The sequence below is a fragment of the Osmerus eperlanus genome, chromosome 8 (genome assembly GCF_963692335.1).
Source record: "Osmerus eperlanus chromosome 8, fOsmEpe2.1, whole genome shotgun sequence".
Classification (NCBI taxonomy): Eukaryota; Metazoa; Chordata; class Actinopteri; order Osmeriformes; family Osmeridae; genus Osmerus; species Osmerus eperlanus.
Genome location: NC_085025.1, coordinates 1,515,903 through 1,542,089, shown reverse-complemented (window position 1 = coordinate 1,542,089; position 26,187 = coordinate 1,515,903). Strand labels below are relative to the sequence as shown.

Below are 26,187 nucleotides of genomic sequence, written 5' to 3'. Positions count from 1 at the left end.
CTCAGGAGCTCTTTGACTACAGGCCATCCCTCTTCCCTACAGCCTCCTTATAAAGCAGGAGGCCACATTCCAGACTGACGTGGCTGTGGAGGATAAAAAGCTGTCATCCCCCTCAGATGCAAAGCATGTCAAATTAAGACAAATGAGTCAGAGTCTGCTTCAATTTCCAGCTTGCCAAAGTAGATCCAACTCATCTATCAGATTCCACTCATGCTGTATAGCAGTCGCATATTCATGAAGGAGGATGCTTGCAGAGATTTCACATCAAATAGACTTGAGATAGAGATGAGAATTTAAAAATGCACGGTTATAAATAAGGTTTCATCCAAAGTATATAATTGACTATGAATGTTACCTCTTAGGGCATTGATGAGCGTAAGTTTCAAAGCGAAGACTTTTTAACAGAGATGTCAGCAAGGACATCTCCTGAAAGGGTTGCTTTTAAAGTTTGAAGGAAAGCCCCTCTTGCCTACATACGTCTCACAGCTGACAATGCTTGAAGAGCACCTCCTAATCCCACATTTGACTTTGGACAAGATTGCTAATAGCCTCTTAGTGATCAGTGTGTACCAAATAACCTTGAAAGCAGCACAATAGGGACGTACGTTTATTACATATATATCTGTGTGTGCGCTTTCGTAGAGGACAGCAGACTAAGGCCAGTGAAAGAGACAGTTGATGCATCGCTAAAATTCAGCTATTCTCCCAGCAAAGTCTAATAAATCACTAGGTTTTTTCTATGCTATTCCAAGAGCTTATCGGACCCTTAAAACATTAAAATTGTAATTAAACTAGGTTTCAAAGGTCCTGGAGGGACCATTTGATGCATATTTCAAGAGCATCTCAACTAGCAATTAAGTCATTCCTGAACATGCATGAGTGTCTGTGAGCGGGAATAAATTGAAGATTTTTATATTTCTCAATATAACAGACGGCACTTGCTGTGTATCATCACCACAGTTTACCTTATTTGGCATCTTTGATGAGGGCCTCCCTGGCCAGTTCAGTACCTCAGGAAAACAAGTGACACAACACAGAAATTATATAAACACAATCAAGTGCAGGATGAGAAGATCGTGTTAAGGAACAGGGCGTGACGAAGGCATCTGACCTGCTGTGTTGGTTCATATTGTTCATTTTCTTGGGTTTAATGCGCTAGGCTCCGTTGAACACCTAATGGATTACTTTTTAATGTCTCTACCCAGGATGGTAATTACTAGGGAGTAATTAAAGCATCAGAGGAGCATTAAGAGTTGTTTTCCATGAGAACTGACAAATTCAAAAGGCTGCGATCTATAACATTTAAACATCTGGTACAATCAGGTCATGACATTCACTTTCACATTTATCAGAGTCCAAAAGATTTCTGAATCACACAAATCATGATGAGGTCAGTCAGGATGCCAACACCATTATGGTGCCATCCTAGTTACTGAAGGTGACTATTATATCAGGGGGGGATCATTAAGAATCTCGTGTGTGTAGATGTTTCGTTGTATCTCGGTGTATTTGTAGTGGCTGACACGATCTAGAACCAGACAGATCACCCTGTGGGGGCCCTGTTCTACATTTACATGTATTCATTTAGCAGACGCTTTTATCCAAAGCGACTTCCAAGAGAGAGCTTTACAAAGTGCATAGGTCACTGATAATAACAACAAGATAGCCACAAAACATTGCGAGTAGCCAAAACATGAAGCACACATTGTGAACAACCAAAGTAAGTGCCAAAGGGAAGAACCATAAGAGCATGTAGTTAAACAAGTTACAATTAAACAACATGAACTGCTATAAGTGCAAGTGTACCTGTGAAAAAAACAACAACAATAATAAGCAACAATAATAAAAAACAATATATCACAGCGAGTACAAACAATTTTAAATCAGTTACCACTAACCACAAGAGCAACAAGTCTCTGAGCAAGAGTCATTGTGATCCTTGAGGAAACTAACATCGGGTCAAGCGAACCATTCCTAAGTACGTTGTACTACTGTTCTAGAAGCAGACAGATCACTCTGTGGGAGACCTCTTCGTGTCTGTATCAGAGACATCCTTCAGGACCTGGAGAATAGAAAGCCAATAGTCAGTCAGAGCTGCAAAATGACATCTGGGTCACATGCACCATAGGGATACAGTCAAACGGCAAGCTTTTAGCCACTGGCTGAAAACGACCGTGGCCTGTATCTAGAGAGAAGAGGCGGGCAGGTTGCAGAAATTAAGTTTTTACACATCGACACATTACTCAAACAGCTATTACCATTGTAAAGCGACCTTGAGCTCTGGAAAGGTGCTATAAAAATTTAACATTTTTATTATTATCAATGAATCTCCTGGTTAAGATAATGTAGTGCAACAGCCTAAATAAAAATATGTTTTTGGAAATCTAGATTGACCTATTTCTCCATATGAATGTAAGCGTCAACTCCAAACGTTTACCCTAAATGTATACAAACATCGTTATGATTCCACTCACAGCAGCACTGTTTAAGGTTAACCAATATACAGCAAGGTCATGATGCTATATTCTGAGCAAAGAAATACTGACTACTACATTTTTTTGCTGACTTTACATCAATTAGCAAATATACAAAGCTTTGGGCTCTATCAGACCTTGACATGCAGCGGTTCTTCTTCCAGCAGTATCTCACACACGAATGCACCCTCACTGCTAACGTCTGCTTGGAAGAGAATACTGAGGAAGGAGAAGGCCGGGAAACAAAGATGTCTGGGCCTCCCCAGGGGTGACGCAGGTAATGACCATGTTGGTTCTTGGCAGTGGCATCTTCTGTAAGCTCAGATCCTCCCCTCTGCCTCTCCTTGGTAGCGGAGCCACATTAGGTGTCTAAGCACGTAAAAGCCGTCTTGTTTTTTCCCCCTTTTGCGGGTGCCTCCCTGCTTTGCCTGCAACAGGATATGAAAGATGAGGAGATCCCAGGCGGAGAGAGGCAGAGCAGAAACAATGGGAGTGATGGCTATCAGTGCCACCAGCACGCGCTAGCGTTAGTCAGTCACGATGCTACTGCAAACTTATTTAGTGCTGGAGCCATTTGGGCTTTCATGCCTCTCCCAATAACACACACACACACACACACACGCACACACACGCACACACGCACGCACACACGCACACACACACGCACACACACACACACACACACAAAATAACCTGTGAGTAGGCGGCAGCAAGTCATTCCAAGCAGTTAGCCTGGTTCTCCATTCCCAGGAGGAGATGCGGGGAGAGTGAAGCTGCAGGTCAATCTGACATTTCTCCCGTACAATCCACCACCGAGGCCGACTTTCACAGGCCTAATGACAAACCTTACTGTTCCACAGGCCTAATGACAAACCTTACTGTTCCATCTGTACCATTGATTTTGTCAACAGTAAATGACAAGCTTGCCAACAGAATATTAACATAACATGAAAAACATTTAGAACATTGATAAAAACGTACATTAGGTTGCAGCTTTATTTCCCTTTTTCTAATCCACAACATCCTGCTAATGGCATTAACAAATGAAACTGTAAATTATTAACCAAGTGGATCCCTGACAGTAATGAGCCTGAATTCTCTGGGGGAGGGGTTATGCACATACATTCACTTCCCCATGTATACAAATTAATAAAAAATGCGACGCTCTCTCCGTAGATCCTAACGTTGTCACCGAGGTCCATTGAACACTGCCACACTTAGCATAACAGTTAACATAACAGTGGGTTCTAGGTCTCTCCTGGATTTGAGTGAACCGTGACACTATTTTGATATAGTTCAGAGATAAGTCAATTAATAAAGCATGCAGCGTACTCATTCTGAAATCTTGTTTAGCCTCTGACTCCAGGAAGAGCCAGGTGGTTCAAGAAACAGCCCTACCCTTTGAGGTGGAACGCATAGTGCAGGATTTGCATGAGTGTGGTGTGCTTGCTTGCAGGCTCTAGGAACATGGGGCTCAGGTGGTGGCGGTGTCGGAGGGGGGGAGGAGAGCTCTTAACCTCCAGAGGAACAGGTCAGGTGGTGGCGGTGTCGGAGGGGGGGAGGAGAGCTCTTAACCTCCAGAGGTACAGGGCGAACAGAGGAAACTCATCGGACAGAAGCAGGACACGGTTCTCCAGGTGCCCCAACACGGTCTTCTGTTCTGGGGTCCAGAGCTGGCTGCTCCCCCCGGCCCCCTCGGCCCCCCTGGGTGTCGGCCCCCCCTGCAGCAGCTGCTCCAGGATCCAGAACAGGTAGAAGGAGTTCTCATACAGGGCCACATCAAATGTCTCAGGCCCGTCGATCTCTCCCTAAAAAACAGCAAGGTTACATTGAGGTCACATGGTTACATTGAGGTCACATGGTTACATTGAGGTCACATGGTCGGAACATGCAGCTTCTGACTGCAGATTAAACATGCAACGCTTTAGCACGACTGCATGAGTCTGTCTGTCATTGAAATGTCTGCATTCCTCTTCCCTTTCTCGCTTGGGCCATTCATACATTTAATCACCTGGTACTATAGGGAGGAAACGGACCTGAAAGTCTGGTGTCAGGTGGCTGAGCGGTTAGGGAATCGGGCTAGTAATCCAAAGGTCGCTGGTTCGATTCCCGGCTGTGCCAAATGACGTTGTGTCCTTGGGCAAGGCACTTCACCCTACTTGCCTCGGGGGGAATGTCCCTGTACTTACTGTAAGTCGCTCTGGATAAGAGCGTCTGCTAAATGACTAAATGTAAATGTAAAGTGGTTCCTAGTTAGCGGGAGAGGAAGAGTGGAGCAGCAAGTGCATGAGGAGGGGGGCAGAGCAGGGGGAAGGGCAGTTCCTTAGAGCAGGGGGAAGGGCAGTTCCTTAGAGCAGGGGGAAGGGCAGTTCCTTAGAGCAGGGGGAAGGGCAGTTCCTTAGAGCAGGGGGAAGGGCAGTTCCTTAGAGCAGGGGGAAGGGCAGTTCCTTACCACATTTCAGGTTTTGTTTGTTTGGGGATTAAATTCCATGGAAAGACCTGAAGCCTCATGAACTTGGGACTTCTAAATACGGCTGCGTTCTAAAAAGTTTTTGCGACCATTACGTTTCAGGATACTTTCTATAAATTGTGAAACTAATCCTAGAACCGCATGGGGGACACACACACGCACAAGCACACACGCACAAGCACACACGCACAAGCACAAACGCACACACACAGGTGGTCATGGATCCGGTCCCATGGTTTGCAGAGTGACCCCTGGTCTTGTCTGGTTTCCTGAAGCAAGATTAATGTGTGACATATTCAAGTTTTAGAGTATCATAGCACACGCGTGCGTTGGTATTTCTTGGCGTTCGTGTGTGGATGTAAGCGTGTCATTGCGACTGCGTGTGATGTGTAGCGTGTCACGGAGCAGAGCAGCATCCAGATGGCTGTCAGGTACTGCTCCAGGCTCTCCAGAGGCCTGACAGGATGTGACAGTCGACTTCCCTCCCGCTGCCGACGCCATCGGGATTAAATCACGTACGGCTTCTCTCTCTGGGGTGGGAATGTGCAGCTCCCAAAATGGCCGCCTCTAAACTTTCACTGCCAGTTTGAGAAGCTTCGAGACTGTCCCGATCACTGGTACATGGGCCATACAGAACAAGCGTACATTATTAGGGTTAGCTTGAACCATGTTCCATATTGCAGAGAAGACAAGGTTGTGGCATTACTCCCTAGGTAGAAGTCAAACTAAACTATAGCCTATTGTCTACATTTTGTGACAACACAATACAGTCTAACCACTGACTTTGTGGATTTGACCACATTTTAAAGCAGAAAACGCAGTAAATCTCTTAGTAGGGGACTTGAATATAACTCTTCCCTTTGATGAAATTAGCTGCTGTAGTCCCATCATGGTAAACCATACCATTAAGAAAAACAAGCCTACTTTAATGAGATGTGCATTTCCACCCTTGACAATAGAACCAAAGAACAGAGCGTCAGAGGAGGAAGAATTGTATCAACAAAATATGCTGACAAATCCTTCTGAGCTGGGGTAATAAGTGACCAAAGAGCTTGCTAATGAACCCCTGAACAGCAGCAGATAAGTGTCTGGGGCACAGAAAACGAACACAATCACACACAAGCAGTTTTCTCCAGAAAATGTTCCCGACTCTACAGTCTTTTGAATGAGCTCACATCTCAGTGTGATAGTGCAGACAGGGAAAAGGCCCTCCTTGTTCTGGTTGGAAACCAAAGCACAGCTGTCCCAGATGAAGCTGGGCCAGCCAGAGAAGGACTGATCGAGTGAGCGATGATCGTGACAAGATCTGCTCTAGTTAATTCTCTAAGACAAGCCAGTTTCCTGCATTCTGAGAGGCCAGCAGGGTGTCATCCTGCAACCCTGTCGTCATCAGAGAACAGAGACACCGTAATGAAATAGACCCTGGGCGCAGTTTTAATCAGGCATTTGATTAGACCTGGGGCTCGTTACTGATCACAACCCTTCGCCAACCAGCCCCATGCCCTGATTGGACAGTGTGCTCTTAGAACCCGGAGAGAATGGAGCAGAGAAAAGGGAGGAAAATTGAGAAAGTTAAAATAAGAGAAATGTCATGTCTTAGAGGTCTGAAAGAGGTAAGGGTGCTGATGGACAGGGACTGATTGCTGGGCAGAGTGGAGGAGAGAATCTCGGGTTACATTCACACAAGCCAGAGGCAGGAAAGTGGATGAAACTGAGCATCAGCTCTCTCTCTGCCCAGCTCCACTTGGTTCCAGGAATCTGTGGCCAGGTGACCAGTAGGCCTGACAGCCCAGTATTAACAATCATCTAAATTCATAACCTGCAGTCCTCTGGGGTTTCAGGTTTCAAAATGACTGCTGTATACAGTAGTAAGAAAAGGTTTTTGGTACCCAGGATTTTTTGACACGAATATTCTCAGAAATATATTTATTTGTTTTGTCTTCTGTATTTGTGCTGAAATATAAAAGTGCAATGAAGAGATTTTTTTTCTTTGTCTTTTCATTTTATTATGTCTTATAGCATTTTTGCTTTTAAAATATTCATTGGGCACAAAGATTATAATATCTTTGTGCCCAAGACTTTTGCGCAGTACTGTGCATAGAAACTTCCTGACGGCCATCTTTCTTTCTTTACAATTCTGCTTTTATCCTTCAGAGCTGCCTGGAGACTACCAGCTGTGGCCTTACATGCTCAGTGGCACACACATCCTTTCTGTTGACATGCTACAGACTCTATGCATTACAAAAGCATTCTGTCGGCACATGAAAGGGTTCTTTTCGAATGACGGTTGTAAAAACAAATGACACAAGAGGCCTCAAAAGAAAGTGGAACTTTATGTTGAACACCTACAGCCTACGCCTCATGACACGTCTAGACACTTCTGGATCAATATGAAATATAAAACGTTTGTGGATCCCAGAATGGCCACAGCCAGCGTCCCACACCGTCCCTCAGCGTCCCACACCGTCCCTCAGCGTCCCACACCGTCCCTCACCGTCCCTCAGCGTCCCACAGCGTCCCACACCGTCCCACACCGTCCCTCAGCGTCCCACACCGTCCCTCAGCGTCCCTCAGCGTCCCACAGCGTCCCTCAGCGTCCCACACCGTCCCTCAGCGTCCCACACCGTCCCTCAGCGTCCCTCAGCGTCCCACAGCGTCCCTCAGCGTCCCACAGCGTCCCACAGCGTCCCACAGCGTCCCACACCGTCCCTCAGCGTCCCTCAGCGTCCCTCAGCGTCCCTCAGCGTCCCTCAGCGTCCCTCAGCGTCCCTCAGCGTCCCTCAGCGTCCCTCAGCGTCCCTCAGCGTCCCTCAGCGTCCCACACCGTCCCTCAGCGTCCCACACCGTCCCTCAGCGTCCCTCAGCGTCCCTCAGCGTCCCTCAGCGTCCCTCAGCGTCCCTCAGCGTCCCACAGCGTCCCTCAGCGTCCCTCAGCGTCCCTCAGCGTCCCACAGTACCACCAGAGAAGGGGCCAACAGTCTTATCCCTAACTAATCTACAAACAGTCTTATGTTGCCTGCAAGGTCATCAAAACAACTGGTATATCTCTCAAACCCTCCAATTAGATTTCAGTAAATGGCTCAACCTAAATCCAGTGGCTGCAGAGTAATTCTGTTGTGAGAGAAAAATAAACTTACACGCCTCAGATATTGCAGTTCAAAATAACTACCATCATTCAAATCCTCAAGGTATAAAAGCAATTTAACACATTGAATTTCACTACATTACTTCCATTGTAAACATTACTTGTGCCAAGAAACTCATATTGCCCATCAAGCATATAAATGATCGCCACAGGAAACCTTACCACGCTGAGTGAATGATAAGAAAAACATAACAACCAGAACCCCCTCAGCTGTATCATGACGGCTGGTTTGAGAATGAAACTCTCAATAAAAATGAGGAGACAAAGAGAAGCGACAAAAACAACTTCTCAACTGGCAGCCTCGTCCTGACAATATCATGCCCTGTCATCGTGTGTGGTCAGTCGCGTTTGGGATTGCAGAGCAGATAACAAATGACATTCTTGCCGATTGTCATCAGACAGATGATGGCCATTGTACTACAGTGTGGACAAGTCGACGGTAACCGAGTCTTTGTTGCTAGCCCAGAAGAGAAAACAAGTACCGGGAATCGATTTTATTTGTAGCCCAGAGAACAGGCTTGTTTCTGATGCTTTCAAACCATCTCTTTACAAGACAGTGCACTGACAATCCACTGATTTATCAGACTGCAGATCAATCTGAGCTGCCAGTGCATTCTCCACAATTATATCCAATGGTACATTGGCTCTTGTTTATATGAAAATGTTCTTTCCCTTGGGTTTGTCACAGAAAAACCACCCAGTTCCTCTAGGTTATCTAAACAATCCTCACCACCACAAAATCTCCCTTTCCTAAATGAAAGAATACTGAAAATCGTTACACTGTGATATTATTTACATTTAGTCATTTAGCAGACGCTCTTATCCAGAGCGACTTACAGTACGTACAGGGACATTCCCCCGAGACAAGTAGGGTGCCTTGCCCAAGGACACAATGTCATTTTGCACGGCCAGGAATCGAACCGGCAACCTTCTGATTCATAACCCGATTCCCTAACCGCTCAGCCATCTGACCCCCATTATTTGGGATTCTGGATCCTAAACTCCTTCACAGGTGTGAAGAAGTCAAACCTTTGACATTTATGCTGGAGATGATCTGCTGCGCCATCAGTTTATATTACAACTTCCCCAGTGTTTTAACTCTTATATTTAGTTAATTTCACGAGGAATGGGTTTGATTGAATAGAAAAGCCACAGGCTACAGAAACAGGTTGCCGTCGGCGTGATTCCACAACCCAACATTTTCCTCATTTCTCTGACCGGCTCGTCCTTGGCCTTCTCTGCTCTGTTTGCCATCCGTTTTTCCCATTAGCCCTGGAGGGGAGAGGGGAGGGGGGGGCAGGGGCCCTCTTCTTTAACCCTGACTCGCTTCAGCCCATGGCAGCCAGGAGACATGGCAGCCTCATCGCAGCCCTGATTCATGTCATCTCAGCTACTAAACAAATGACGGATATCGAGATGATCTCAATCTCCGGGTCCTGCGTGCGGGAATACTGATGGCAGGGTGAGAGCCTGCTGTAAGTAAGAGCTGTCTGGTGTGTGTGTGTGTGTGTTTTCCTGTATGTGTGTATGGAGTGTACCTCTGCTCTCAATAAAAAAAAAATACTTCACAGAACTGAAGTCGTCTCCTGAGGAGAAATGAAGCTCACATGTTGAAGAAGAGTAAACAAGATAAAGGCTGGTTAAGCTGAAGCTCTTTATCAGGAGAGACAACACCTACCAGCTTACATTAAGAGTGCCAACTGTGGCCCTGAGTGCAATTCAAACTGTAATTAAAATGTGTAATGCTGTTTAATGAGGATCCTGACAAAGATAAAAAGAGCGTCGTAGTCACATGAAGATCCTTGGTTGTGCGTCAACATCCTTTAGAGACACGGGCAGCTATCTGAGCACAGCATTAGAGAGAGAGGCCACCACCGAACAGCTACAAACCCTGACGATGTCGCTGACGCTGCCTTTAAAGCAGAGGACCTTGCTCTGACAAGCTGCTGACTTGGGAGCCGGCGAGCCGTGCGTTCGGAGGTGACGGCCGTGAACAGGGTCTGTCAAGGGGGAGCCGTTTCCCTTCGCCATGCCGACCCCTTAAGCTTGGTTTCGTAATTCGACTTCAATCACACACAGCCTCATTTTGCCTCTCTGTTAGAGACACAATGAGATCAGGGGCCGGCTGAAGCGAGACGACGTCTCTGATCCCGGCTGGTCCGCCAACCCTCCTCTCCAGGCTCCTCTTCTTCTCTTAATCTGATCTTCAAGTGCTTCACGTGCGGGGGAGATGGGAGAGATGCGCTAACCACGAGGGGTTAGCGTCACAATGGCAGTCGTTTGTTAAGCGCAGGACAAGCCGCCTCTAACACACGTGGGAGAGGCGTAACAAGGAGTACAAGCTCACACCGCTGACAACACGGTCATAATGAGCATCACCGTGATGTGCAGGGAGACATTCCTCCAGTTCCCTCTCAGTCACGCACGTCAGCTGGATGCACAACGCTACAAAAGATGCCCGTCGGCAAGCTGACATGAAAAGCTTTCAGCGTCACAGGAAATCAACCACAACCCTGCATCTGCAGTGCACGAACATAATGACCACCGATCGTTCCCCAGCTCTCTTGTCACATTTCGATCTCAAAGGCCGTGCACTTTACAGCAGATTGATGGGCACAAACCAGAGGTAACGTCCAGTGCGTCCTAATCACCAGTCCAGTCCTGTCGGCTTGTCATGCACCTCGGCCCGGAGTCCTGAGAGCAGATAACTCTTCCTTACTGCCATAATGAGGGCCGCAGTTAGACATAATCTTGTGCCATCGCCATAACTGCCTCAGTATTATAATATACGACAAATGTTATTGATGCTCCTGCCGATTGCAGCGATCCAAAAGGGGCCAGAGATTGTGGTTGGCCAAGATATAAATAGTCTTGGGTCTGTTCCAGGACAAAGGTACACTCTTTATCACTTCTCCTGCTGACTCAGACATGCAAAGAATTACTGACCTCCCTGTGTAAGTCATAAAAAGAGCCATACACACGGCCAAAAAATAAACTGATGACCTTCCTGTTTGTTTAGGAAAGTTCTGAAAAGGGAATGCAGTGAAGAGTTGTCTCTCAAGAAGTGAAATGCTGTGCTGTGATGTCAAGCAGCACAACCTATCAAGCCATGTGTGTGTGAGTGTGTGTGTGTGTGAGAAATATTTGTCCTGACAAAGCTTTTTGTAGTGACCCTGAGGCGGAGAGGGCGTCCTTCAGAGAGCCTGAATAAATATCCTACAGTGCACCACTGGTACAGCCTGTTCAGAGAAGGGTCCTGATTCTCTAATGGAGCCTGGCTGGGAGAGAGGCGCTGTGGGCGCTGTGGGGCTCTGGCTCGTCACTGCCATGCCACTGCCTGGCACTGGCATCGACCCTCGGCCCAGACCTCCTGTGTGTGTGCATGTGCACACAACACATTAAGGCTTCGGGCTGCCATGGCGACATGTAAGGAGAGAATGCTAGGAGAGGAAAGTGCTGGTAGCGTAAGAGGCTGCCAGGCACCGATATGTCAGCTGGGGAGTGGGCTGCTCAACCGAAAATAACACATTTCAACTGACAAAGAAATGTCATTAAGAAGTCATGAAAGATGAACTCTGTGTTTCAGTACTCCCGTCTAGATCTAAGGGACAGTTTGTTCTAGCGAGTATTAGGAGGCAAACGTGGCATTAGGAGAACACAAGCCGGTTCTACGGAAGTCTTTGGCTGGAGAAAGTGTTTGAAGCTCTGCGTTATCTAGCTCATGACATTTAGAGAGGAGAACTGAGGGGGTCTGGCCATGGACAGCATGAATCCAGAGATAGAAAATGTTCCCTGAGTGGCGGTGCGATTTCTTGGGCACCAAGAACAAATCTATCTGCTGCTGCCCTTCACAAGCATCAGCAGGGAAACGAGGGTTAGCCATGTAGCTCTGCCATGAAAACTGAGGCCTGGCTGTCAGCCTGGAGAATTCCATGTCTCATCCTGCAGCCAAACTTAACTTCCTGCAAGCCCTCTCTGTGGGCTGTCTGGAAGCTTAACTTCCTGCAAGCCCTCTCTGTGGGCTGTCTGGAAGCTTAACTTCCTGCAAGCCCTCTCTGTGGGCTGTCTGGAAGCTTAACTTCCTGCAAGCCCTCTCTGTGGGCTGTCTGGAAGCTATACAGACGTCCTCTAATTGGAGGATAGTTGACCCTTGGTCCAGGCAGGTCAGTGTTGACGCCCGTGTCTGGACAACCCTTGTGTTTCTCAGGAGGTGAGAGTGAACTACAAAAGGTTTAGAATCCCCTTCTAAAGGTCCCAGCGCCCAGCAGACAAACAGCGGTTAGCATAAACGGCAGACAGGCCCCAGCGTAGCAGGGACTTGTGTTGAAGGAGGAAGTGTCTGGGTGTTCTGTGACTTGTTTGTCCTGTGGGCTGGTGTTATGGACTGTGTGCTTTGACTGTCATGCCCTCTGACAGACCAACACGGTGCCCCAGATGGCGGAGCTTATCTGTATGCTACGCCGGTCCAAGGACAGTAGCTTCCTGCCACAGTGGTGCATGAAGCTGTATCTGACAGACTCCTATCCCCTCAGAACTTCACCAGCTGACCAGCAGCTCTCTGATAGAATTGGACTCCTTAATGTTGCTGATGAAATATGAATCGTCTTAAAATAGTCTAATAATTCTTCTTTAACTGAAGGGAAACCTGACACCAGAGCACATCCGTTTGTACAGAACACCACAGTAACTCATGTTGTTTATAATTCTGCTGCTAATCATGATTACTGATATCTGATCAATAATCTGAAATTTGCCAACAACAAATTAGGTGCACGGTCTGTAAAGATCTGGGAGAGAGAGGAGATGCCGCCTGACCTCCCCAACAAGGGAACAAGCGCCCCTAGCTTTAACCCATGCTGACTGTATGTCAAGGAGTTTCAGAAGGAAACTACCGCTTTGCTTATACCAAGTAAAGGGTTAACAGCCATCTCAACACTCGCATCCATCGCTGTAGAGACACTAAAAATATACTTCGTCTGACAAGTCGGATGCTTGTGTATGCAGCGACGAAACCTACGAGAGACAGGCAAGGAGTTTGGCACACGCACAAATTCACTCACACACGACATCTCTCTTGTGGTGGCAAATTCTCGTGGTACTGTGTAATTCGACTAGTCAAGATAGCAGATTTTGCTCACTTAACACATGGAAAGATCATGCCTCTAAAGTTAGTGTGATATCAAGTATGTATTAATTTTAACATACAAGGGGATTTGTAATGATTGCATAGTCATTTTGTCAGTGCTTTATATGTGGGAAAAGTAATATGGGAAAAGGAATTTAAACACGATAAGCTTCACAGTTAAGGTTAGAGAAACCATTTGAGTATTGATAGATGGATTTTGTAGAGTTACATTTTGGAAAAGTGATTGTTGATGGTTGTTAGATGGGAAGAAGTTTAAGACTTCTCAGGCAGATTTGGGGTCAGTGGTCAAGCTTTGTTAATTCAGATTATTCTTAGATAGGATTTTTTTTCTTTGAGAATATGTAATGATATGGGTCACACTTGGTTAAGGAACCTTTAAAGTTAGGAAGTTATTTTGGTGTTGATAGGAGTCAACATGGTGTTAATTACTTCAGTTGAATGAGAGAACGGGACCTTGAAGACTAAGTCAGACAACAAGAAGTCAGTTACCTATTAACTGACCTCTGTGAGAATGTAATTGTTTATCACTGTGCAACCTTTTGTAGTCTATTTTGTGTGAGATTCACAGGCAGGTGAAAGAGATATGGTGATGGATTTGAAATGGAAAATCCTGGACGGATCCGGGGTGAACGGGGTCATTCCAAATTCTCTTGACTATATTCAAATCTACACAGTGCCGCTAGAATGTTCCTTGACACTCTGCACTTCAGGAAAAGCGTGTAACTTCCACTTTATGATTTCTCTGGAGAGAAGTGTGTGGCTGCATGTTGAGAAATTATCAAAACAAGCTCCTCCCTTCTCCGAATGGCACGCTCTTTAGATGATCACAGAGATTTTCTCAACGCTTCGGAAAGCAAGACAAGCATCTGGCTGATCCACATACCCACTGAGAGACGAGCTCAAGGTGAAGCCTCCGCAGTAAAATTGGACCTCAACTAAACAACTGTGGCCTTCCAGGAAAGTGCCTGGGGTCTGGAACAGATGTTCCCGCTCCCCAGGTAGAGGCTAGTGCTGAGCTTATCTGGAAGAATAATTGAAGAAAACATATTTTTTTGTCACCTCTCCTGGCGTGGTCCTGTGTTGCCAAAAAACCCTGGTAAACCAGACATGTTCCAGTTTACAGTTGTGAGTGAAAAAGGTTGTTAATTGGATGGACTAGAAATGAACTGTCGGTGAAGGTTGTCAATCGCATACAGTAGCTGGAACCACACAGATCATTTGTGTAAAATAGAAAGCACAAAGCTATCTTTAGGAGAGTGATCAGTTCAGGTTATGATTTGAAATGTAACCTAATTCTGGATAATTTACTCGGCTAAGAGTGCTAGTGTTCACATATCTCTAAACGCAGTCAATTGTAAATTTAACGATTAAAAAAAGGTAAAGGCTAAGTCATTTCTGTTGTCTAGCTTAACTTGATACACAGCCTGTGACATGTCTATGTCCCTACATGAGGATGAACTAGGCTACATGTCCACACATCCTGCCTTACTGTGAGTGTCTCACAGCATGCTGAGAACAAACTAGTGGAGTCAGACTGCAGCAGTGTACACTGTAGCACTGCAGCAGTCGTCTCTTTTCTGATATTGCCACACAGCAGGGGTGGAGGGGTGCAGGAGAGTGCTGATGGATCTGATGCAGGCTTGACTGCAGGGCTGTGCAGGCTTGACTGCATACTTCTATTCTTAAAAAAACAAAAAAAAGCTTCATAAGTATGCAGTGGCATAACGACATCTCTGACGTTGATAACAAATCAAACCGTTTCAAAATCGGTTGAAAATTGAGCAAGTTATGGTCATTTAAAAAGTACATGTAGCACCAACACAATGTTATTGGTGAGCGAGTTGACTGTAGCAAGATGGCCGCCATGTGCGGACGTTCGACTGTTGGCCGGCAACGCGGACGAGACATCTACCCTTTATATATATCTATGGATAGACCACGTTGTCCGGGCTTTGAGGATTGGCTGATAGTTTTAATGCGTCATGCGGCCCTCTTGTAGTTTTCGAAGTGCAGCCTACAGCTCCTTCCATGTACTGCCCTGTCATTCACCCTCATTATTGTACAGAGCTTAGCTCATTGTTTTATGTTTGTCCAATCAACCCACAAGAGGTGGAGCATAATCCTGTGATATGAAAGTCTTTCGTACCACAACAAAGACGAGCCTGTCTCGGATGAAGCTGATGTAGTGCATGTGGCGCAGGGCTGATCAACTGACGTCGTGCTCCAGAGTTCCTCATCAAGTGTTGCCCATGTAGCGACTTTGTCGCTAAATTTTCTTAACTTTTCACCTTCAGTAGCGAACAAAAGAAAATCTAATTTAGCGACTTTCCACTACTTTGACAATCTCCGTTTTGGTTGTTGAGCAGCGGTAAAATTACTGTAATTGTACTTCTGTGTTGTTTTAGCCGACAATCATGGCATCTCACTCACCCTAACCCTGTTGTTATAGCTGCCAAACATGGTTAGTTTACTTAGGTTAAGGAGCTAGGTGTGGTTGACGTTTAGGGTTAGTGGTTGGGTTAGGGTTAGTGGTTGGGTTAGGGTTAGTGATTGGGTTAGGGTTAGTGGTTGGGTTAGGGTTAGTGGTTGGGTTAGGGTTAGTGATTGGGTTAGGGTTAGTGATTGGGTTAGGGTTAGTGATTGGGTTAGGGTTAGTGGTTGGGTTAGGGTTAGTGGTTGGGTTAGGGTTAGTGGTTGGGTTAGGGTTAGTGGTTGGGTTAGGGTTAGTGATTGGGTTAGGGTTAGTGGTTGGGTTAGGGTTAGTGGTTGGGTTAGGGTTAGTGATTGGGTTAGGGTTAGTGGTTGAGGGGCACAATTTGGTTTGGATTTAGGTCATCACGTCATATAGTGACTTTTCAGAGAGACAATAGCGACTTCAGGTGAGATATTTTTTGCCAACACTGTCCTCCTCACACAGTGCATTAGTCCTCGAGTCACAGGCTCAAAGGAGAGGGTCTAATTGCAAAGTCTGGTTAAGTCTTTAAACACCACTACTCTTGAAACACTACAAGGTTTTGTTTACCTTTCATTTGTAGAATTCCTTGAATTTTCAGATGTTGTATTCCTGCATCATTGACACAAAGTCCTGAGAACATATTGGACTCTTATTTTATATAGATCCCTGGTTTGAGCCTCGCTCGCAGGCAAAACGAGGTTATAGAAATTCTCCCCATTTGCTTAGTGTTGAGCCTAGCCCGTGGCTCGAGCAGGCTGTTCTGGAAGAGGAAGCGAAACAGGCACTGAGGCACTCCTCAGTGGGAGTGGAGCTCAACAGGAGAAGAATCTGCTTTCCTTTCCTATTCACATATTTCAATTTCACGGAACCCCCAGGGGCAGAGTTCTTTGAGCACATGCTGGGTGTGGGGGCGGGGGGGTGGGGCACGGACAGTCTGACTCCCACCCCAGCACCATGTCTGACTCCCACCCCAGCACCATGTCTGACTCCCACCCCAGCACCATGTCTGACTCCCACCCAGCACCATGTCTGACTCCCACCCCAGCACCATGTCTGACTCCCACCCCAGCACCATGTCTGACTCCCACCCCAGCACCATGTCTGACTCCCACCCCAGCACCATGTCTGACTCCCACCCCAGCACCATGTCTGACTCCCACCCCAGCACCATGTCTGACTCCCACCCCAGCACCATGTCTGACTCCCACCCCAGCACCATGTCTGACTCCCACCCCAGCACCATGTCTGACTCCCACCCCAGCACCATGTCTGACTCCCACCCCAGCACCATGTCTGACTCCCACCCCAGCACCATGTCTGGCTCCCACCCCAGCACCATGTCTGACTCCCACCCCAGCACCATGTCTGACTCCCACCCCAGCACCATGTCTGACTCCCACCCCAGCACCATGTCTGACTCCCACCCCAGCACCATGTCTGACTCCCACCCCAGCACCATGTCTGACTCCCACCCCAGCACCATGTCTGACTCCCACCCCAGCACCATGTCTGACTCCCACCCCAGCACCATGTCTGACTCCCACCCCAGCACCATGTCTGACTCCCACCCCAGCACCATGTCTGACTCCCACCCCAGCACCATGTCTGACTCCCACCCCAGCACCATGTCTGACTCCCACCCCAGCACCATGTCTGACTCCCACCCCAGCACCATGTCTGACTCCCACCCCAGCACCATGTCTGACTCCCACCCCAGCACCATGTCTGACTCCCACCCCAGCACCATGTCTGACTCCCACCCCAGCACCATGTCTGACTCCCACCCCAGCACCATGTCTGACTCCCACCCCAGCACCATGTCTGACTCCCACCCCAGCACCATGTCTGACTCCCACCCCAGCACCATGTCTGACTCCCACCCCAGCACCATGTCTGACTCCCACCCCAGCACCATGTCTGACTCCCACCCCAGCACCATGTCTGACTCCCACCCCAGCACCATGTCTGACTCCCACCCCAGCACCATGTCTGACTCCCACCCCAGCACCATGTCTGACTCCCACCCCAGCACCATGTCTGGCTCCCACCCCAGCACCATGTCTGACTCCCACCCCAGCACCATGTCTGACTCCCACCCCAGCACCATGTCTGACTCCCACCCCAGCACCATGTCTGGCTCCCACCCCAGCACCATGTCTGACTCCCACCCCAGCACCATGTCTGGCTCCCACCCCAGCACCATGTCTGACTCCCACCCCAGCACCATGTCTGACTCCCACCCCAGCACCATGTCTGACTCCCACCCCAGCACCATGTCTGACTCCCACCCCAGCACCATGTCTGACTCCCACCCCAGCACCATGTCTGACTCCCACCCCAGCACCATGTCTGACTCCCACCCCAGCACCATGTCTGACTCCCACCCCAGCACCATGTCTGACTCCCACCCCAGCACCATGTCTGACTCCCACCCCAGCACCATGTCTGACTCCCACCCCAGCACCATGTCTGACTCCCACCCCAGCACCATGTCTGACTCCCACCCCAGCACCATGTCTGACTCCCACCCCAGCACCATGTCTGACTCCCACCCCAGCACCATGTCTGACTCCCACCCCAGCACCATGTCTGACTCCCACCCCAGCACCATGTCTGACTCCCACCCCAGCACCATGTCTGACTCCCACCCCAGCACCATGTCTGACTCCCACCCCAGCACCATGTCTGACTCCCACCCCAGCACCATGTCTGACTCCCACCCCAGCACCATGTCTGACTCCCACCCCAGCACCATGTCTGGCTCAGACTAGGCCCTGACACCCGGGGATGCTTTGAGCCCCAAATAAACAAATAAATTTACAAACTCTTCTGTCTCAAGTCATCTCGGAGCCCACATCGTTTACTTCTGTGTCGCTAACCCGAAGACTTGATTTTTGAACACCCTTTTACGGAAATGGGACCATGTCACAGTTGCAGCAACAGTCTGGCAAAAAAAGAGAGAGAGAGAGACAGGAAGAGAGAGATAGTGACAGAAATACATACTGAAAGATAAAGAGACAGAGACCATGAGAGGAAGAGAGAGTCCTAGAGAGAGACAGGAAGTGACACCTAGAAAGAGAGAGAGACCTAGAGAGAGAGACCTAGAGAGAGAGAGACCTAGAGAGAGAGAGACCTAGAGAGAGAGACCTAGAGAGAGAGAGAGACCTAGAGAGCGAGAGACCCAGAGAGAGACAGCAGGGTGATGGTATTATTTACCTGGCAGGTGTGGCAGAGGTGGTCTGCCACACGGTCGATCTCAGATAGGACATGACGGATGAGTAAGGACTTCGACAGACTACTCCGTCCCAGGAGGATCAGACAGCCCGTCAGTGTCTCCTGGACCTGGCTCTGAGGTACACAACACAGGAGCATGTCAACACAGGGCACTAACACTCAACATGTACCCCTCCACCCCCACCCCTCTCCACTGCACTCAGGCCCTCTCAGATCTATCACTCAAACTGACTGCTGAGACAATCGAACTCAGCAGTGAAACCTTAAATGACCTTTACTAGTGCCCGCCAGCCACCAGCAGCAGCAGTCTCAAACTAGAATTCAAGTGTGTAGCCTTCATCAAATACATTTTGGATGCTAGCGAATGGCAAAGAGGAATAGCATGAGTAAGGAGAGAACGAGATTGCTTCAAGGAATCTCAAGTTGCACCATTACAGCTGTTCTCTGTAAGAAGCACAGGAGGCGTTCTGGCTGAGGGTTAGGAGATGAAGACTGTGCTGAACAAGACTCGACAACATAGTTGACACATCAGACTGGTCTGATTGTTCCCCTTGTCCATCCTGCAGCTGATTTGTCTAAGCACAGCCTTTGATGTTGGGCTTTGGAGGCTATTCTAACCAGCCCCACTACTTGAAAACAATACGAGAATGATACAACATTGATGTCGCTTCATGTGATTTAGCAGGCTTGTGGTGGGAGACAAGAAACACATCACTGTAAATCAGTTTGACACAAAATAGACTTGTGATGAAAAACAAGCAGTAAACGGTCTCTGTCTGAGAGGAGCATAAGGGAGGGGGGTGTTTATGAGACCAGACAGAGAACCACCGTCTGAGCCGTTCCCAAAGGTTATTAATGAAAAGCGACTGAGCCATCCATGCTAGTGCGAATTTTTCCAAAAAGAGTGATATTTGAATGACGGCGCTGGGGAGTCTGGGTCTAAGATTTCACTGTCTGTGAAGCTTCATCATGGACAACCTCCCACTAGACCTGTCTCCTCTAGACCTTCCTCACTACAAGGCTGGCACCAATTACTTTTCAGAGCCCCAGCCAACTGACTCATCATCACAGCAGGGAGCCACACAAAGAGAGACAACTGGCTACCTGGATCACTTCTCATGACCGGATCTCGTCCAAGGATGTCTTGTTTAACGACTGCTTCTTGTCGTCAGTTTCTGTGACCGTGGCCCCCCCCCCATGCTTGAAGGCAAAAGCAATAATGCCTGCTCACAATCGATGCTTATAATAAACATAGGCTAACTGTTTTGCTTGTTAACATATTTATAGCTCAATGGTTTGTCAGCTACAGTATTTTACTGGCACAGGAATGAGTGCTTTGAGTCACAATGCATTAGCAAGAAATGGGAAAACAGCAGCCGTAATATGATTTCCTGGATTTTAATCGAAATGAATCGACCCTTCTTAAATCAAGAGGAAAAATAAAGCCTGAGGGCCTGTCCCTGCTGTTTCCATGCCCACGACTGTACATACTGTACGCAGCTAAACCAGGAAACCGCTCAAAACACAGAAGGGACTGAAAAACCATCAGTCCTCAGACTTCCATTTTCTGTCATCAAAGAACACTCAACCCGTATTTTTTAACACAGACAGACTAACCCTGTTCAAACAGCCTGCTATGCATCTCTTACAGAGATAAGAGACACAGAAATAAAAGTGCACGAAAACATTATTTAACTGACTTTTAACAGTGATATTACACGTTATTTAACTGACAACAGTGATATTAAACGTTATTTAACTGACTTTTAACAGTGATATTACACGTTATTTAACTGACTTTTAACAGTGATATTACACGTTATTTAACTGACTTTTAACAGTGATATTACACGTTATTTAACTGACTTTTAACAGTGATATTACACTTTATTTAACTGACTTTTAACAGTGATATTACACTCCCTTGGCCAGACTGAGCAGCGAGCTCATGAGTCATTTTTATGGAAATGGCCCAAAGGTTGGCGGCCGATACAGAAACCTGAGTTATGACTGTGTGCACAGACAGCATAGTCTCTAGGCGTTATCCTCAAAAACACCCAGAGTCTAGCTCACGTAGTCCTGTAGGTCACTGAGGGCATCTGGATTGCATATCGCATGATATGCATTTATTTTTTGGGTGGAGGGGGTATATTGTGTGTGTTTTTATCATGCTGTGGCAGCAGTCCTGGTCAAGTGGAAACACAGCTCTCCTTCTCCTCTAGTGACAGAGGACATCGCATCTTGCCCTCCTGTCCAGCTACACTACAGCCCAATTTCAGGAGGCCTTGATTCATGCACTGTGGCACTGTAGAGCCATCTTAAGCCACTCAGTCACTGCCTAGAAAAGGATCATTGCCATCTAAAAAAGAGTTAGTGTTGTTGTAGATGTACTCCCCTCTGATCAACACGTCAGCCTGTCTTAAAGACATATTACTCTGAACAGTACTGGATCAGAGATGACTGTTGATGACACCACTGCTGTTTTCAAATAAATACATTTGACATAAACTGTCTGTAAGGATATTTATTTATCAAAAATCTATTTCACACCAAGGTGTACTTTCCAGACACACAAAGGTGACTGTCAAGAAAATATTATTTTGGCAGATTTGAAACACTGTGTCAACATTTGACACAATGTGTTATCAGCTGCAAATCGAGTCGTGTCAAAATAAATCAAAGCTAGCTTCAGGCCTGATTACATTGAAATGAAATATTTGTTTAATAGAATCAGAATGGGATTTATTCGCCATGAAAGTTTGCACAGACAAGGAATTTGCTTTGGCAGGAAGGTGCATACAATAAACATATACCTAAAATTTAAATATGTGGACTATCTATACTAAGGGTACATAAACTAGCAGTACTAAGTGGGATTAGAATAGAATTAAATATACAATAAAATATAAGTTGCCGATAAAATATAAGTTGCAGAATAAAATATAAGTTAATAGCTTGTAATTAGTGTAATTGATGACACCTTAAAGTAAAACTTCTCTGATTTTCATGAATTTCAATAGGCTGTATCCTTAGCACATCCCAGCATTCCTACCTACAGTAAAAGCCTCTGATTGGGAACATAATGCATAACCAGGGTGAAAATTTTACTTTTTTTGTTCACCGGCCAAATAGCTGGTGAATGTTAAAATTTTACCAACCACTCAATAGATGAACAGTTTTTTGGGTCTGGTGAGTGAAGCATACCTACCAGACACTTTTTATATTTTACCAGAATTTGGCTGGTAGCCTCTGCTTATTTTGTGCACCTGTGCATTCGTTAACAACTGTGTGAGGATGGTGTCCTTCGGACAAAACATGTTAAACAGTAATAAATGTTATATACGTCTTACAAGTTATGTAGCCTTTTCTATCACCACTCTGCCTCCAGCTCAGCTCTCTCCAATATAACTATTCTTTTAACAATTAGTATTAACGGGAAAGATGAATGATCTTGAGTAGTACTGAAAGTCATTATAAAGTGTAGGCTACTAGTTAAAATTGTACAGGGATTACCCTTTATAGCAGCCGCTAAAGGCCCTTAGCCAGTCTCTAGAGTGGTATAAACCTTCAACTGATCATTGTCACAAAAGACTCTACAGCCTGACATCTCACAAGGAAACTAATTTTGTAAATCTAGCGAATGCATCAGGTCTGATGTTCATCATCTTTGATGCAACAAATGAATTACTACTTGAGAAGATCAGAGCTGCCCTCTACAGTGGTTTGCAGTATAGATATATGTCAGAAAATACTCCCTTCCTCTTCATGTTGAAGGTAGAGACACACCCTTCACAACTCACTGGTGACGGCCTATATTCAACTCCTGATACCAAATGATTTTCTGCCTCTTTGTTAGGAACTAAGTATTGGTGCTGTCAGTCATGAAGGGGGTGGAGTAGATCGAGGAAATCTGTTCTTTTTTGTCAACACTCTTGAGCTCTCATATGAGTATTTAAAGCCTATGGTTTGAAAAAAACAAAATGCATAGGCCTAATATCATATTACTAAGCACTAGGGGTGTAACAATATATTGTGGAACAATATATGGAAATACAACATTTTTACGATATGTATCGTAGAGTTATGGCAATATTTTTACAATACGACGTCCGTTTGATCCTATTGGTTGAGCTACCAGCACGCGCTGGTAAGTGGTACCTACTCTGCACCTGCGTCATGCGTGCATACATTGAACAGAAATCGCTTGAACAGAGTGAACTAAATTGTATGTACAAAGAAAATTATTGAAAATGTTTTGAAAATAAATCTGTTAAGTGAATTTCAGTTCAACTTAAAATGTTGTTCAAAATATTGTGACTTGTATTGTACACCCAGTATTGTGATGCGTATCGAATCGTGAGCTGAGTGTATCGTTACACCCCTACTAAGCAGACTTGCTGTAACACCGAGGTTCACCATGTCTTCCTCTCCCTCCTATATGTGTCATTATAATTACTGACCCTAAATGTCTGTGCCTTTTACTGTTTTGTATCAAACCAAATGTCATTTAATCAGCAACTGACTCTAGGCTTTGACTGATGGTTAACATAACACTCATTTCATCTCAGTCAAATTTGTCATTGTCTGGATATTGACAAGAATCTAATACATTCTGTAAGCTGGACTGTATACATTTAAGAATCATGTTTAGCAAATGTCATGCTGGATTAAAAACCGACACATTAACAGTGTAAATGTCATGCATTTGAAACAAATATTTGGACCAGTAAATGCGATACTTAAAAATAGCCTACAATATTATTTTCTTACCCTGTTGAGCTGATCGTTGTCCAGTAACACACCAACAAGCTCTTTAAGGGCGTCCTCCCCCTGTATGACGACCGGCCCTGGGGGCCTTCTCGGGGGGTTCCAGTACTCCATCGCCTGGGCCGCCACGCAAGCTGCCTGGCGGAGGAGAGGAGGCGGGGGCAGGGAGCCCCGGCAGATGCCAACCACACTGGAGAGCAGCTGGCACACAGAATCTCCTACCACCGAACTGTCACTGGCACTGAGCTCTGCAGCATTGACACCGTCCTCACAGCCCACTCTCCGGAGGGCACACACACTCTGGAGGAAGTGCATGTGAAGTAGTAGAGACTTCCCCTGTGGGAAACCCTCAGAGGGGGTGAAGGATGGGAGCTGAGGGCCTGACACAGCTGGTGGTAAGAACTGTCGTACGCTGGTGTCGGTGCAGCTTCGAGTGGGCAGTAGAGCCTCTGTGCTGTTTTCCGTCCCACAGCCAGAGTCCATGTCTGAGTTGAGCTGGTAGTTGAATGAGCCCATAAGGTCCTGAGAGAATACATCCATGAATCCATCTCCTGAGGGGGTCATCAAATCAACCATTAGATCAGATTTCCCACGTCAACATGACTCAGTGACTAAGCTGCACACTGTGCTAATAGCTTTTTTTTTACGTCAAGTCTGAAGCATGACATCCTGTGTCATTGAATAAGACATAGCCTAATGTCCTTTTAACCCAATTAGTTTGGTCATTAAACTCAATTCGCATTGGTATCTCCTTAAAGTATGTCACCTTGGGTAATGTCATAAAATTCCTACTTTTGCAACAAAACCTTGTTTCCAAAGCAACCTTGTGTGCCAACGATGCACAACCTCAATAATTACCAAGACATTCATCAGCCACATTGCCCCTTCACAATGCAACTAACTGAAGAGCAGTCTCACTCCTATTGAGATCTAATCAACACCAATGCAATACCTGCAGAACAGCCAATCTGAAAATAAACAAGAAACATTTAATGAGCATGGGTCTTGAAGTTAATCAATAACACAATATTATTGGAGGTGGCTGAGCGGTGAGGGAGTCGGGCTAGTAATCCGAAGGTTGCCAGTTCAATTCCCGGTCATGCAAACTGACGTTGTGTCCTTGGACAAGGCACTTCACCCTACTTGCCTCTGGGGAATGTCCCTGTACTTACTGTAAGTCGCTCTGGATAAGAGCGTCTGCTAAATGACTAAATGTAATGTATTATGGAGGCTCACAGCTACAGTCCAGTTGCATCTATAAAAACTAGATAAACCTTAATGAATAAACCTTTATTTAATCAGAATAGAAACAGCATTTCCCCTGTTCCTTTAGCATAGGCCTCATCTATCTGAAGGGGCATTTGGTCCAATTTTAGACACTCGGTATGACTTGGCTGATGATCAAATCCTAAAACCTTTCATTATCTGCAAAGACAGTAGCACAAGGGAGTATGCTGGCGGGTCTTACAGATCGGCCAACATCACACAAATGATCGAGAAGACTAGCCTAGCCCAAGGCTAATTGCCGAGAAATGGTTTCAATGAGGATAGATATTTACATTTAGTCATTTAGCAGACGCTCTTATCCAGAGCGTTATACCAACGAAAATGATTACTTGGTGTGAACGGTCAGAGCTCAGCACCATACTGTTCGGCAGTCATTTAGACCCACCAGCTTCATTCTGTGGCTTGCTTGGCTTGGAAAGCAACTTGGTGAGAAGTAGTTCTTGCCGCAGTCGAAGCACTTCCTCTTGCAGCCCCTGGGCTTTAGTTCTCCATGCCTCATCCTGGCTCCTGAGTTTGACGGCTAAATCTTCAGCATGCAGCCTACCACTTTTCCCCGGAGGCTTACTTTTAATTACAGCAACGGCCAAGGCTAGTTTGGATTTCTTAACTCTCCACTCCGGCACATCTGTTTATGAAATACATTAAATTAGTATAGTAGCCTATACATCGTTTGTTGAAACCTCTTTTATGTCTTAGTAGCTAGCTAACGTATTTCTACACACCATAAGAAGACAGATCTTTCTTTGAACACACTTTATCTTATGAAACAACTGGACACATGGATTTTGTAATCCGTTTCAGGCAGGTCTTGCTGTAGTAAGTTTCAAACCTTGATAACTAATTAGCAACTTTACTGCTTACTTTGAGCTCCCGAACCTCGCGCCAAATCGCCATTCATCTTCCAGATTATCACCAGGTTGTTAGCTACTAGCTATGATGATCAGTTTGTTATTCAACGATATTTCCAAGTTAACCTAAACTATAACATTACTTAAATGCTTAGCAGGTTAGTTAGTTGGTTTGTTACTATATAGGCAATATAGATGCGAATTGGGTCTCATTATCGCAAATGAAGGTGGATGATGTCAGTAACTAGGTGGCTAGCCTTAGTGTTCGGTTGATCAAAGCTAGCAGTGTAGCTAGCTCTAGATAGCTAAAGTGAAAAAGGTGAAGCGGGGTTGCACGAGTACTCTGTGAATGAGTGGATAT

At 46.2% G+C, this 26,187-nt stretch overlaps 1 protein-coding gene across 3 annotated transcripts; it reads right to left on the bottom strand.

Moving 5' to 3' along the window:
- Nucleotides 1-1,106: 1,106 nt before the first annotated feature.
- On the bottom strand, nt 1,107-26,150 carry mei4 (meiosis-specific, MEI4 homolog (S. cerevisiae)). Of its 3 annotated transcripts, none has more exons than XM_062468532.1 (6): nt 25,840-26,150; nt 25,364-25,603; nt 23,695-24,242; nt 18,907-19,038; nt 2,028-2,062; nt 1,107-1,559 (listed from the first exon to the last, which is right to left on the bottom strand). In XM_062468532.1, the coding sequence occupies exons 1-6, from the start codon at nt 25,874-25,876 to the stop codon at nt 1,544-1,546; spliced, it is 1,008 nt and encodes a 335-aa protein (XP_062324516.1). In that variant the 5' UTR covers nt 25,877-26,150; the 3' UTR covers nt 1,107-1,543. The 3 variants fall into 3 exon arrangements, with proteins under 3 accessions (XP_062324516.1, XP_062324515.1, XP_062324517.1); XM_062468531.1 differs by lacking the exons at nt 1,107-1,559; nt 2,028-2,062 and adding exons at nt 3,457-3,991; nt 4,050-4,282; XM_062468533.1 differs by lacking the exons at nt 1,107-1,559; nt 2,028-2,062; nt 25,364-25,603; nt 25,840-26,150 and adding exons at nt 3,457-4,282; nt 24,980-25,092.
- Nucleotides 26,151-26,187: the final 37 nt, after the last annotated feature.

What these genes read in the sequence shown, in the direction of transcription:
- mei4 (XM_062468531.1), bottom strand. Translation starts at nt 25,876, where the DNA reads ATGAATGGCGATTTGGCGCGAGGTTCGGGAGCTCAAA. An exon ending in GCGAGGTTCGGGAGCTCAAA is followed by an intron (nt 25,604 to 25,839) that starts GTAAGCAGTAAA and finishes TTTCATAAACAG; the next exon opens with ATGTGCCGGAGTGGAGAGTT. An exon ending in ACCTCTGCCACACCTGCCAG is followed by an intron (nt 4,283 to 18,906) that starts GTAAATAATACC and finishes GCTGTTTTTTAG; the next exon opens with GGAGAGATCGACGGGCCTGA.